The 15757-nt window shown below is 41.2% G+C and overlaps 1 protein-coding gene across 12 annotated transcripts in view; it reads left to right on the top strand.

Moving 5' to 3' along the window:
• The window catches only part of sorcs2 (sortilin-related VPS10 domain containing receptor 2), a 311391-nt gene that overhangs the window by 156815 nt on the left and 138819 nt on the right, over positions 1 to 15757 (top strand). For all 12 annotated transcript variants that reach the window (XM_085758983.1, XM_085758988.1, XM_085758984.1 and 9 more), the window contains exon 3: positions 3445 to 3544. In XM_085758983.1, the coding sequence (XP_085615109.1) occupies positions 3445 to 3544 (100 nt within the window). The remainder of the gene's footprint in view (positions 1 to 3444; positions 3545 to 15757) is intronic.

Genomic DNA, 15757 nt, shown 5'->3' with positions numbered 1-15757 from the left:
TAAATTGTTAAAATGTGAGGGTTTCTTGCACTGAAACGATTTCTGGTTTCCTTTCTCAAGTTGGATATGTTTGAATTCACAGTAGCAGCTGAATCCTGAAAGAGTCTAGAGCAGTGTTTTCCAACCTTGGGGTCGGGACCCCATCTGGGGTCGCCTGGAATTCAAATGGGGTCGCCTGAAATGTCTAGTATTTGATTTTTTTTTAACTAATGATTATTCTTTTTAAAATTATGGGTAACACTTTATCATAAGAGTGACATGACAAGAGTGACATAAGAGTGACATGTCACAGTCATAAACATTATGTCACTGTCATAACACCCAGGTTTATAGGGTTAGGGTTAACTCAATGACACTTAATAACAACGTTATGACATTGACATAATGTTTATGACATGTTCATGACAGTGTCAAGATCAGATCTTCAAGTAAAGTGTTACCTTATTATGATTAAAAACACCGCGCACAATCTTAAACAACAGCATTCTATACTTTCATATTCTCAAATATAAATTGAGTTCAAATAAATTGCAGCATATAAAAATATCTAAGCTGGCGCATCTTGATTGACGGCGCGGGGTCGCCAGAAATTTGTGATGTCAAAATGGGGTCACGAGCCAAAAAAGGTTGGGAACCACTGCTCTAGAGTCTCATATAGCCACTGAAAATGATGAGTGGAAGGAAACCAATCATCTATCGGTCTTCTAACCTCTGCTATGCTATTTGGAAAGTATAGATTATTTAGCCTTTAGTGTTTTTATGTCAAAGAGAGAAGAGTGTGTGGTTTTTGCACCTCCACCCAGATGATCCAGCTCCTCGGTGGGCCTCTGCACAGCGGGCCTAAATCCAGTTTCTGAGATAAGCACTGTGCTCTGGCTGCTAACACAGCCATCAGCACTGGGATCTGTCCATGTCCTCCAAGTGATCCTGGGTTAAACGCTGCACTCAGGTCGGCGAGGAAGATGAAAACACTTGCCAGCTCACTGCAGAGAAATAGCTCACCCCTGCTATGCCACTCCATTTTCTCCAGCTGCATCAGAGCTCTCTGGGAGAGCCGATTGCTGAATGGCTTGGCAGGGGCTTCGGGTGTGTGTGTGTGTGTGTATGCGTCTCATTGAGTGTGTGTCCATTAGTGGTTGATGTCCCATTGCGCGAAGAAGTAAATCCTCTCATCCTTAACCAGGCTGACATGCTAGCTCATCATTGTCTTTCATCAAGGCCTCTCCCTCCTGTTGAACCCTCAGCTCTGGGCTAAATGCAGCAGCATCTTCCTCCGTGCTTTGGATTTCTTTTCCAAATTAGTCCCAGAAAGCTGTCAAAACCTACACACTCGAAACCGCAAATGCAAATGTGCAGTATGTTACATTTGCATTCTTTAACCTCTACTTTCTCCTCGGATACATTCACTTTCTTAATCTGTCATAGTCAGTATTTGCTGCTTTAATCTCTGGCATTATTTGCTTAGGGAGGATATCACCTGGAGTCATCTGTCCTGTGTGAGATATTAATTATACATAAGTGGTCACCTCACTTCAGCCTTGCTGGGCTGAAACCTCTGCTGTTTTTCAAAACCTGTCGCTATAGCAATCACCTTCCTCTGCTTGGTGGGTGTGACTGAATCAGACTGGAGAACCAATCCAGCAGCTAGCTGTCAATCTCACACACAAACACACACCGACCGCTCCACACCTTCTCTTAAATGTGACAGATTTGGGGTCTGGTCGTTGCTTAATTGCTGCCCCCAGGCTGCTTTTGCATCGTTATGGCGATGGAAGTTCTCTGTTTGTCACCCAGCTCAGCCCACAGCCCACAGAGTGGTAATACGGTGAACAGAGAGGGAGGATACGATGCTTTCAGGGCCGGTTGAGTGAAAGAACAGGTTTCCCTGTCTCATTTCATCTGTCTATGTCAACACAAAGGCAGGAGAAGAACAACAGTTATTATATAATCAACTAATAACATGTCATAGTGCTTCTGGTTTTCACCTCCTGAAATAGCACTCCTTAGCAGGCATACTGGACCTTACCAACAGTTACCTGTCTTTGTCACTAGTGTTGTTTTTGGTGGCCTGTTTTAATTCTAGTCTTTAGTCTTTGTGTCAAACTGTCATTTTAGTTCTTATTAGTTTTAGTCACGTTCATACTCTTTTTTGTCAAGTTTCAGTTGACTAAAAGTCTGAACATTTTAGTCTTATTTTACTCAGAATTACTATTTTAGTCTAGTTTCAGTCGACGAAAACCGATTACATTTTAGTCTAGTTTTACTCAATGATTTTAATCTCTTTTTAATGTATTTCTGTTTAAAGCAGAAGTAAGTGATATATTTGTGTTAATATAAGACTTAAATAGTTATATCTTCCGACAGCAATCACTTACATAGAGTGTTTGGACTGAAACACGGGTCTGTCAGTCCCTCTGCTCTGCTCTGAGCCGAGGAGAAAACATTTATCGTATCCTACAGTTTTTATCCAATGAGGAGAGAGAACGGCATGCAGGGCTGTGTGTGCAGCCAAGGAACGCCGTGAATGTGGCGACGTAGCGACGAGGACTGTTATGGTGCGTTCAAGGAAACTCGTATTTCTTTTTTGTCTCTTAAATTGTGGTTAACTCTAACCCACCACAGCTGCATCTTCTAAATAATGCGGCCAGTGGGGATTGAGGAAGTGACGTCACTGCCTAGGAAACAGAAATACTGCAGAACAATATCACATTATATACTTCATTATAGTTATCGTCACATGACCACTATTTATGTTGCATCTCGTCTCCTTTTCATCATGTGATAAAGGTTTGTTGATGACGATATTTCGTCATAACTTTCGTTGACGAAAGCAGCACTGTTTGTCACCATGCCTACGATTATGATGGTATGTTAGGACTAGGAAATTATTGTGATTTATATCAAACTAACTAACACTACTTCCTGAAGATTACACTGAAAGAACCATCCACCACACAGTGTTTTTAAGGGACTCAGGAGCTCATTCAGTGGGCGATCAGTGAATGACTGAGTAGGTTCTTCATCCTGTAACGGTCAGATACTTCAACAGTCACCTGTGTGGCCTGCTGCACAGAGGGATAGTTTATTTATTTCTATGCTTGCTCTTGTTGGAATAGTATTTTTAGATTGACTCCTTTGTCCTTTATGACTTTTAATCATGTTTCATTGGACCAGTGAGTCGTGATGGATCCTGTACGGTCCTGCAAGCTGTTGTGGTGGTCTGCTGTTCACATACTGTAGGGGAGAGAGAGCTCTTACTGTACAAGGTGTCCATTGATTTTAGAGCAGACTCTGACAGTGTCATGGATACTATACTTTTCACTTTGCTCCTGCCATAATCACTATGTCCATTATAGCTGTTTCCTGGCATTATAATGCTACTATGAGTCTCCCTGTTTCTCCCTCCTAAATGTCACTTGTTCATGTCCCTTGTCTGCATTTCAGATCCACTGACTACGGCACCACCTACACTAAACTCAACCTGATGCCGGGGACGACCGTCGTGGTGACCAGCTTCTACATCTGCCCAACCAACAAGAAGAAGGTAGGAGGAGATATTGACTGCTGGGATGACTGTGCTGTCTGTGGAACACGTACTCTCTCCTCTGAAACTGTCCATTTTAGTGGAGACTGAAAAGCTTTGCTCCTCTGTGTTGTTGGAAGTCTGTGTAAATGAATATACGCAGAGAGGCTGTGGTGGAATTACAGGATATCAAGTGTGTGATTTAAGAATATGATCCACTTCAACTAAAGGGAAGTATGAAGTATGGATCGGTGAGACGGCTAAATAATGTAGCCTATGTATTTTCTTCTAGTCTCTTGAGGCAGCTGGTATGGATGGAACATAGTATAGCTGCTGCTGTTTCTATCATAAAATAACATTGTTTGCCAAGCAACAGTTTGACATTACTGGTTCTACACCAACACTTACTGTAGTAAATATAGTGTTTCAGTCAGAGATTAGTTTATTTTTCAAGTTCAAGTTCAAGTTCACTTTTATTTATATAGCACAATTAAAAAGACCTGTAACAGTCATCCAAAGTGCTTCACAGAGCAGAGACAAAAACAAAAAAGAACGCATGTACAAGAAACAAGAAAACATCACACATACTCGCATAAATGCATGTAGCCTACAGTAGCACATGCACATACTTTGTATTTTTGTTGTTAATAAGGACCCCCTCGAAAATGAGATGGCACATCTCAAGGGGCTATCCTGTGAAATAAAGTCATAAAACATATACGAACATATGCGCATACATACACATACACATACGCATACCAACTTCTTTTTAACAAACATTAAGAATGACAGAGCTGATATTCAAAATAAAATTCACATTAGAAACACCATAGAAATGTTACATCATCTGTGAAACTAAATATGACCTCAAAGCCAAATGAACCTCTTGTGGATCGACTGTAGGATGAGTTAACAGGGCAGGTAGGGGGCAGGAGGCCTCTGATTGGCCTACCCTGATGTTTTTAAACCCGCCTACTGAGGTACAGTACACCAGGTCAGCTCAGGCCTTTGCCCAGGACGAAGGGTCCTGTAGCACAACACTGAATGATGCACATCAGAGAGAAATTTAGTAGTGAGTATAATGCATCTACATAGACTCTGCACTGCACTTCTTCCTGCACTCATCATTAGTGTAAGTCAACTGCATGGTGCAGACTCATCCAAAATGAATGAATAACTATCTGCCTACATGCACTGGCTGTGACCCAGAGACATAGAAAGTCTGAATGGGCTGATATTCACAGGAATTATCTTCAAACAAAAAAAAAAAACATTGCACATAATTTGAAAAAGATGATCACTATACATTTTCCATTAGGAGGTTTTAATCATAGCAACTAATGATCATGTAATTGCTTCATATGACTAATTTGTTTAGTAAAAATGCATTATGGTTTTCATTTTCGATGCTGTTATTGCATTTTGCATTTAAACGTCTGGCAATTTGACACAATATTTGGTTCAGCGTCAGTCACTGAAACACTGACTTGAAAGTCGAGCCGGACTTTCATGGAGTTTTCATACAGTCTGTACTTTATCACTTCTGTCAGGGAGCTTGTGTGTCTGTTGAAATGTCAGCAGAAGTGATTCACACTGATGGCGCATGGCTGAGGGAAGAATCCAGCACCTTTTGGGATGTAATTTCTGCTGTATGTCAGGCCCAGGGCGGCTCATATTGAAGCTCCTACTGGCTTGTTAGAGAGCGGTCCTCTTGGTGGGTCCATCACAGAGGACATTAGGACTCTGCTCTGGATTAACTTCTGTTTCTGCAAAAAAATCAAATGTAATAGATAAAGTTGTGTGATGAGCTCAGATACTGTTGTTTGGGACATGGCCAATAACAGCTGATGTCTAAAGGAGTGATATTCACTATGCACTGAATCATTCCTTTAGATCTGGCAGGAGGCAGATGATAGAAACTCATCAGAACTTGAGACCTGACTTGGACTTAGAAAGTTTTTTTGCAAGGCCAGTCGCAATTTCCACCCACGTTCCAGTTCTTCGATCCACAGCAGCTTCTGAGGAGGGCAGCCAGGCGTGGAGTAAAGCAGTCATTTTTCATCCCAGGCCACGTCCTTTACCCAAACCACCAGACTGCTAATTTCCCCAGCTAACCCTCTGTGTTGACTTTAGGGCCTAACAGACTAATTAGAAATGTTGCCACTGATCTGGGAGGAAATCTATCCACAATATAAAAAAAAACATTTGTGACTGATCAACAAATATTAGAATAAAGTCTTATCAAATCAAATTTTATTATTATTGGTCGAGTCTGTTCCACCATGCAGGCCCTGTGCTCCTGACTGACTGGTCCACTGTCAGTGAGCTGAAGTAGGAGCCAAGAGGTACAATAGGAGACTTAAGCCGATGTGAGTGGACTGCCAGCGTTGGCAGTCTGTCTAATTGGCAGGCGTTATCACCAGGGTCCAGAGTTCCTCCGATCGATCGGCAGATAGAAGGAGGTTAGATGTTGTCACTTCTCTCTCTCTCTCCCTCTGTCTCTCTCTGTCTCAGCCTCAGGCAGACAGAGGGAGTAGAACAGGGCTGGAGATGAGAGAATTGAATTGCATGGGAATGGAGTCATCTTAATTTGCCTTCGGGGCAGAAAGAGGCAGATAGGGAGAGAGACTTAAGACATACCTTTTTAGCTTGGCTTTTGATTAGATTTTACTTATAGGTTTTACTATTTTATTAATTTCCCTATCCTTTTATTTATCGATTTTTACTGTTTATTTATTTTTTATTATTATTTTATTTGTATTTATTTATTAGTCTTTTTAGTCTTAGCCTATTTATTGTATAATTTTAGTTATTTTTATCATGTCCCTGCACTTATGCTAACTTTTAGTTCATTTTATTTATTTGGCTTTATCCAGTCCCTGGTGTTTCCGACATGGCAAATTGTTGAGAGTAAGATCTTTTAAGCTCTAAATGTGTGTGTGTAGTTGCGTGATTTTGGGTTTTATTTTTGCTTTGTTTTGTCTGCTTTTATGGTGTAAAGCACTTCATTTGTATGACAAGTGCTCTATAAATAAAGTCTGATTGATTGATTGATTGATTGATTGATTGATTGATTGATTGATTGATTGATTGATTGATTGATTGATTGATTGATTGATTGATTGATTGATTGATTGATTGATAAGATGCCTGTTGTTTAAACACACTGCAGGCTGGGAAGAAGGGGCATGATGGAGGCTCAGGTTCAGTGCTGCTTACTGGAACTGGTGTGTGTCCTATATTATGGTGAGAGTAGCTGTGTGCTTGTTGTTAGAGTTGTGTCCATGTGCTGATCAAACATCCATATCCACATCCATATGCAGCCATGTGTTTGTTTCCTTCTATTCCAGTGCTCAGATCACGAGCCCTTGTGCCCCCACACATATACAAACACACATGCGTGGGGGGAACTTTGATCAATGGTGCTAATCACATCAGACAACAGCAGCCAAGTGGGCCTGTGGGCCCTGTGAGGGGATTACACACAGTGTGAAGGGATCACACAGAACAGGTGCGAGGGGCCTCCAGTAATCAATAAGACTGGAGGCAATTAGAGAGAGAGGTGAGTCTACAGATGGAGACAATGTCATCCCTCCTTTGTCTCCCTCCATCTCTTCATTGAGAGTTCCATTAAGGACCTGCTCAGACCCTTTGTGAGAGAGGCCTCCCAAGGACCCTCGACACACTTCAACACCAATAGAGTCGCAAATAAACTTAGAGGCTGAAGCTGAGCGTGCTCCCCCTCAGCTATTTACTATAACCTCTACTCCACAGGGCTGGACGTCTGGGGGACAAGTCAGACTTGTTTTCAGGTGTAACATCATACTCCCATGGATACACTGCTATACATATATCTCTCTTACATGCATAGTTAGAAACATAGATTGTTCATGTGAATGCAAATGATAATGTGTATGGAACAACATGATAGTTAAAATATGATGGAATGATCAGGAGTGTGTTTTGTGAGAGAGTCTGATTGAAATTAAATTCTCAGTTCTGGATTAGTTATCTTTGATGAAGGGCCCATTTTCTTCTCATTTGGCTGAACACCAACTCCACCTGTACATGTTCAGGCCCCAGTCTAAATGAAAGTCTAATATCAGAGTGGAGCAGCACAGGATCACAGCAGGATGTCTCTGTTCTGCAAATATCACATTTATGACATAACAGTAAAATGAATCTTTCAATCACACCCTGTATATAAAATATGCTCCTGTTGTTGTAGATGTGTGAAATGTGTCAGTGTCAAAAGCATCTGCTGGAGATGCTTGAGCCAGTGGTGACTGACAATAAAAGGTTGTTATAGCCAATCAAGTGTAATGTATAGTAGTAAACTCACACAGACACTTGCAGCACTATGCAGCAGTATGTTGAAAAGAACAAACTATACTGCACATGAACTTTAGTTGTGTGGTCTAAATGGAGGTCAATGTGCATATTTAAAGTGACTTTTGATCTTCCTGCCTTCCATGATCTTTGCCAGTCAATGCTGAGCTAAATGGAGTCCTCTATGATATGTCTTTAATTATATTAAACTGATGCATTCGGGCCTTATTTCTAACCATGGTGCTTAAACTAACAAAATACCATAGTTTGAACTAGTGACAGATTGTACTGAAAGTAGTATCCTATTACAAACTCACTGAAGCCTGTCTGACTGGGATTGTTTGTATATCATGGCACACACAGTGCTGTAGAAAGGCTTTGTTGTTACATCTGAGCTGGATTAATTATTCGCCATCAAGACCTCTGGCTCTGCAAGCTACTAACAGACCGCAGGTTCTTCAAGTCTCATTGGTGACCGACATCAGAGGAAGTAGAGCAGCTAGGCTGATGACTGATGAACCCTGTTTTCTCTGCTCCGTTGCTACACCAGACTATTTTCCTCCCTCTGTCTCCTCCGTCTTTCTCTCTCTCTCCTCTCCCTCTTGATGTTTGCCAACTATCCCATAGGCCAAAAGGCAACCTGAGACCCTGACTCTTCATTTAACACGATGGAGTGAACTCAGTATTTCAGTAATTATAAGCCTTTGAGGTGAACAATCTAACTGATTATTAATATTAACCTCTACTCCACAGTCTTGTTTATAGAAATACTCTGGGCGGATGCATTCAAGGTGATGTGGCCTTGCTGTAAGAGATGAATAAATCAATTCCCAACCTGCTCGATTTTAAGGAAGCATGCAAAACAAGTGCAGAAATACTATAATAGGGTTTTTTCAGTTCAGCTTCATGTTGAATCAACTGCTCTAAATCGGATCCTGTTTTTGATAACATGCCTCCTGGTAATTGAGTTGATTTTTTCTGGACATCCTCTCTTTCTTTTGCACCTCACCTTTATGATATCATGTCACTGCAACACCTTTATACTGTAAAGCCGCCGTAACATCAACACTCCCCAATATCTAAGGCGTCTCCTGGGGGAGAACCGTCAGGTTTCGAGGACTTCAAAGGCAAACTAAAGCTTCTGAGCAGGCTTCTCAATTATGTCTTCGGCCATTAGTAAGCAGAGCGTCTCCTTTTGGAGAGCTGCTGATGATTTCCTGCCTGCTGTTGGAGCTGAAATGTTTTCTGTTATATAAGAAGACAGTACCTGGGAGAATAGGACATGTTTTTAAATGACATTAAAGATGCTGGATAAAAATATATACTCCTGCAGCTGCTACTGTATTTTTTCTACTGTTTCATGTAGGGGTGGGCAAAAATATCGATATGGCAATATATCGCGATACTTTATATCGCGATACGATATCGATATTCAATATTTAAATATCGATTATTTTTTTTCAAAAAAAAAAGAGAACGTAAATCCAGTACGACTTTCGCACCTCTGCTCTGCGAGGTGTCACTGTACTGCTACCTCAGACAGTGTGTTGTACATGCAAATATGTTGTTGTAACTTGCACTTGTATAAAATGGCATGGATAATTTGAATTACATTGTTTTGACTCAGTTTGTCCCATAAATTATCACTATCATCTGATGTACATACAACTCGCTTTTTAAGATGCATAATGCCTTTTACATTTTTCAGTGAACTATGTAGAATATCGTAGAATATCGCAATATATCGCAAAATTTGGTTATTGCAATATCGTATCGTATCGTGACTCAAGTATCGTGATGCGTATCGTATCGTGAGGTCCTTGGCAATACCCACCCCTAGTTTCTTGTTGTATATGAGTCTGGTGCAGCCATCAACCACGTCGGACTCAGGATAAACATGAACAAAAGGGAGGATAGTTTCACTGTGGAGCCGTGATTAGGCTTCACTTCACACGGATCAAAATGAGCTTGTTCACATTTAATATTTATTCCAATTTTACTCCTCCTCCTACCCATACTTTCCCAGCCTCCAGAATTTAGCACTTAACAAAACAAACTAATGATTTACAGTTTGCAGCTACAGAGTCACCCACATGACTTAAAACTAAGAGAGGCCGATGTGAGTATGTGCTGTTTGCAACATGTAGGCAACTTTATTTATATAACACCATTCAGATACAGGGCAATTTAAAGTGCTTTACAAAATTCAAAATAATGTAGGGCACCACTTTAAAACAGATGCTATAAAGATTTTAGCAATAAATACATGGTATTCACAGCCCTGTAAGTTGCATGTCATCTGCATAAAAGTTCATCTGATATTTATCTGATGAATGAACATGTTCAGTGAACAACACTTGAGTGCATTCAAGTACATCATCGTACATGGTTATTCCCATCCTTTAACTGGAATGAATGAGCATGTCCACATACCCCACATAAGCCAACATTAAAATCATATTATAATCTCCTTTTTCATTGCAGCATATACAGATACTTCTTCCCTATACGTGTTGAGCATTAAGACAAGTCTGAGGGAACACAGCATGGAAGAAAGACAAATGAGTAAAAATCCTGTGGAGTCAGTTCCCAGCCAGGAGGGATTGTAAAGTTCAAAAATGAAATATCACAATATTCACTTAATAAGTGAGCACATCACTGACAAGACCCAAAAAAATATTGCTGCAGGCAGAGAGATACATCAACCAGCAGTGATAGAATCTGTCTAGAGGATGGCAAAGTTTAAGTACTTTTTCATACGTCGAGCAGAGGGGTCAAACGTAAAGATATGGTTTTAATGAACCAGTTTGAGGCATCTACCTTTGCTGTAACTGATCTTTTAGTGCAAATCTTTATCCAAGTTTTGGAAAAGTCAAAGCATCAGCAAAGAGGGGGTTCAGAATAGGACGCAGAGCAATTAGTAAAAACTGTTATGAAAAAAAGTATTAGGGACTGTCACAGTCTTGATTAAATCCATCTCAGAACAAACAGAGGGATTAACCTATAGATTAGTTGTCATTTAGAACACGGCTCTCTTGAATACTCGATTCTGATTGGTCAATCACCAATATTCTGCGGTGTTTATTTCTCGATAGACCACCGCTGAGCGGACCGTTGCTAGGGACTCCATAGCAACGGCCGACTCTGTATGTCCGGTCACGGCCGCTGTTTTGCTGAGCCTCCTCCCGTTCGTGCATTTGAAGCCTTTGATAATCAATCAGTGGATCGATGGATTACCATACACGTTACGATGTATTTTGTGTAGTCCTATCTGCAGTGTGCGAAATACCCATCAATATTCGGGGGGGTCCCTAACTCGCGATTGTTGTGCAATACCGTTATTTTTTTTTCTTTTTATAAAGTAGGACTATAACATTACAATAAGCCAAGAAAATTAGCCTATAGCCTAAAAAGGAGAGGCAAAGTTGTGCATTACAATGCAGAAAGTAATTGACGATAAATAGACGATAATTCAAATAAATAAAAGACAATAATTGGCACCACACTGGCGCACTTGAACAATGAATAAATGCCAGGTATAGGAGACTGGCGCGCGATCAGGGCAATGCAGAAACGAATAGACAATAAATAAAATACAACAATTAAAATGAATGAAAGACACCAAACTCGTGCACTCGAATAACAACCAACTGTATAAATCTGGAGATCGGAGACTGACGTGCAATTATGTGCACGACGAGATCCTCAGCCTGCAACTATGACCGATCATGTAGCCTTATCTAACCATCCATCTAGCAAATACGTTTAAACACAGCATTGAACACATCCACAAATCACATTCGTATAACGGGCCATCATAAAAATTGAAAAAGCACAGACAAATGGCTCACAACAGGCGCCTGGCCAAACAACACCACTGGGGGTTCAGGCCATAGTATGCTGAAGCAGGGGTTACATGCTGCTATTCAGACATGCCGCTATTTCGACATTGACTTCTAATTGTCGGAATAGCGGCATTAACATTATTTTTTAAGCATCCCACTATTCCGACATTTTTTTTTCATTGTCGGAGTAGCGGCACTTTACTATTTTTCAAACATTCCGCTTTTCCGACATTGATTGATTACGTTATAGTCAGAGTGTCCTTCTGATTTATTTTTATTTTTTCATCTGAGACACTGTTTCTCATACACAAATACATAGGCCTATTAGAGAAGAAAAAACAAACCCTCCAAGTTTAAAAACACACCGGCAGCAGCGCACACTGATCTGCAGCTACTGAGACTGTTATTATTCTGTCACCTGAGTTTATCCTGCTGCTTTACATCGTTTTAACATAGGTAAAAGAAGAAAAAAAGATTGTCTGGAATAAAGGGGCAGATTACATAAGATTATTCTTTTTTCTGCTCCCTTTTGTTGAGATTTGGGAGGTTTTTGCCTGATTTATTGCCCGATGCCATGTATCTAGCTTTCTCTCCCCTCCCTCCGCCCGTTGTCTTCGTTGTCACTTTGTTGTCGCTCCACAGAGCGCACATGGCTAATTAATATGCACGTGCTGACCATATGGTTGTCTAGGCATTCCGGGACGGAGGTGTGTTCACGTGCGCAACTGCGCACCATTCTTGGATCCAGTTATCAAAGTTGAGGTGCAGAGTTGTGCACGCACAGTTTGATAGATCTGAAAAAGGTGTAAATATTTTGGGCTGTCTTTTCACCGTAGGCCTAAGCAAAACATTTAGTAGCAGCAGTTTTACACTGCTTACTTACAGTTTTGATAAATAAGGCCCCAGGCCCTGAGCCCAGAGCCCAGACGCTCACAGCTGCAGCTCCGCGGCTCATCCCCGGCGCTGTCCGTGGTGCTGAAGGTCACAGGTTAACTTGACAAACAAACTGCAGCATAGTTCTGTTTGTTTATCATGTGTGTCAGTTTTGTTTGTGACTTGATAGTTGAGTTGTTGAGATTAAGAACATCACTCCCTCATCAAACCAGTGATAGACATGCTGAAAAGAAAAGAGAGAGAGAGAGACGCGCCTGGGTATAGCAGCTGTAAAAAAATAAAAATAAAATAAAAATAAAAAAGACGTGTCGGAATAGCGGTATCAAAAAGTGTCGGACTACCGGCATGTCTAGATAGAGGGATGTCGTAATAGCGGGATGTCTAAATAGTGACATGTCGGAATAGCGGGATGTCTGAATAGCGGGCGGACCCTTGAAGGGTTTGAGGCTAGCCTCTTACCTTAAGTTATTTTCCTGCCTTAATGTCAAGCCAAGGGTTGCGGTATTTCCATTACCCCACCTGCTTAGGTGTAAAAAAAAAAAAAAAAAAGAAAAGCGGCCAATCACCAGTGCTAGCAGCAGGGGCTGCGGCTACTTCTTCAGAGCACTCGGCCTCAATTTCACTTTCTTCGGCAGAGGGTGGAGAGGAACGGGATCCTCTGTTCTGATAGCGAGTGGGCTCGACTCCTGCGCTGGGCTGGCGCACATGGCTAATTTGCATAATGCGCAGGTGACATGGTTCAGCTTAATGTTAAACGAATAAATGTTTTGAATTATGAATACTGGACATGGTGATCTTAAACACATTTAATTGACCACAATACAATTATTGTATTATATTATATTATTTATTTTTTTGACAAGATTGAGACCAGTGTGCGAAATACCCATCAATATTCGGGGGGGTCCCTAACTCGCGATTGTTGTGCAATACCGTTATTTTTTTTTCTTTTTATAAAGTAGGACTATAACATTACAATAAGCCAAGAAAATTAGCCTATAGCCTAAAAAGGAGAGGCAAAGTTGTGCATTACAATGCAGAAAGTAATTGACGATAAATAGACGATAATTCAAATAAATAAAAGACAATAATTGGCACCACACTGGCGCACTTGAACAATGAATAAATGCCAGGTATAGGAGACTGGCGCGCGATCAGGGCAATGCAGAAACGAATAGACAATAAATAAAATACAACAATTAAAATGAATGAAAGACACCAAACTCGTGCACTCGAATAACAACCAACTGTATAAATCTGGAGATCGGAGACTGACGTGCAATTATGTGCACGACGAGATCCTCAGCCTGCAACTATGACCGATCATGTAGCCTTATCTAACCATCCATCTAGCAAATACGTTTAAACACAGCATTGAACACATCCACAAATCACATTCGTATAACGGGCCATCATAAAAATTGAAAAAGCACAGACAAATGGCTCACAACAGGCGCCTGGCCAAACAACACCACTGGGGGTTCAGGCCATAGTATGCTGAAGCAGGGGTTACATGCTGCTATTCAGACATGCCGCTATTTCGACATTGACTTCTAATTGTCGGAATAGCGGCATTAACATTATTTTTTAAGCATCCCACTATTCCGACATTTTTTTTTTTCATTGTCGGAGTAGCGGCACTTTACTATTTTTCAAACATTCCGCTTTTCCGACATTGATTGATTACGTTATAGTCAGAGTGTCCTTCTGATTTATTTTTATTTTTTCATCTGAGACACTGTTTCTCATACACAAATACATAGGCCTATTAGAGAAGAAAAAACAAACCCTCCAAGTTTAAAAACACACCGGCAGCAGCGCACACTGATCTGCAGCTACTGAGACTGTTATTATTCTGTCACCTGAGTTTATCCTGCTGCTTTACATCGTTTTAACATAGGTAAAAGAAGAAAAAAAGATTGTCTGGAATAAAGGGGCAGATTACATAAGATTATTCTTTTTTCTGCTCCCTTTTGTTGAGATTTGGGAGGTTTTTGCCTGATTTATTGCCCGATGCCATGTATCTAGCTTTCTCTCCCCTCCCTCCGCCCGTTGTCTTCGTTGTCACTTTGTTGTCGCTCCACAGAGCACATGGCTAATTAATATGCACGTGCTGACCATATGGTTGTCTAGGCATTCCGGGACGGAGGTGTGTTCACGTGCGCAACTGCGCACCATTCTTGGATCCAGTTATCAAAGTTGAGGTGCAGAGTTGTGCACGCACAGTTTGATAGATCTGAAAAAGGTGTAAATATTTTGGGCTGTCTTTTCACCGTAGGCCTAAGCAAAACATTTAGTAGCAGCAGTTTTACACTGCTTACTTACAGTTTTGATAAATAAGGCCCCAGGCCCTGAGCCCAGAGCCCAGACGCTCACAGCTGCAGCTCCGCGGCTCATCCCCGGCGCTGTCCGTGGTGCTGAAGGTGACAGGTTAACTTGACAAACAAACTGCAGCATAGTTCTGTTTGTTTATCATGTGTGTCAGTTTTGTTTGTGACTTGATAGTTGAGTTGTTGAGATTAAGAACATCACTCCCTCATCAAACCAGTGATAGACATGCTGAAAAGAAAAGAGAGAGAGAGAGACGCGCCTGGGTATAGCAGCTGTAAAAAAAATAAAAATAAAAAAGACGTGTCGGAATAGCGGTATCAAAAAGTGTCGGACTACCGGCATGTCTAGATAGAGGGATGTCGTAATAGCGGGATGTCTAAATAGTGACATGTCGGAATAGCGGGATGTCTGAATAGCGGGCGGACCCCTGAAGGGTTGAGGCTAGCCTCTTACCTTAAGTTATTTTCCTGCCTTAATGTCAAGCCAAGGGTTGCGGTATTTCCATTACCCCACCTGCTTAGGTGTAAAAAAAAAAAAAAAAAAGAAAAGCGGCCAATCACCAGTGCTAGCAGCAGGGGCTGCGGCTACGTCTTCAGGGCACTCGGCCTCAACTTCACTTTCTTCGGCAGAGGGTGGAGAGGAACGGGATCCTCTGTTCTGATAGCGAGTGGGCTCGACTCCTGCGCTGGGCTGGCGCACATGGCTAATTTGCATAATGCGCAGGTGACATGGTTCAGCTTAATGTTAAACGAATAAATGTTTTGAATTATGAATACTGGACATGGTGATCTTAAACACATTTAATTGACCACAATACAATTATTGTATTATATTA

This window comes from Trachurus japonicus, chromosome 18, assembly GCF_045865225.1.
Source record: "Trachurus japonicus isolate A0001 chromosome 18, Traja_1.0".
Classification (NCBI taxonomy): domain Eukaryota; kingdom Metazoa; phylum Chordata; class Actinopteri; order Carangiformes; family Carangidae; genus Trachurus; species Trachurus japonicus.
The sequence above is the reverse complement of the archived record's forward strand: the minus strand, read 5'-3'. Positions and strand labels throughout refer to the sequence as shown.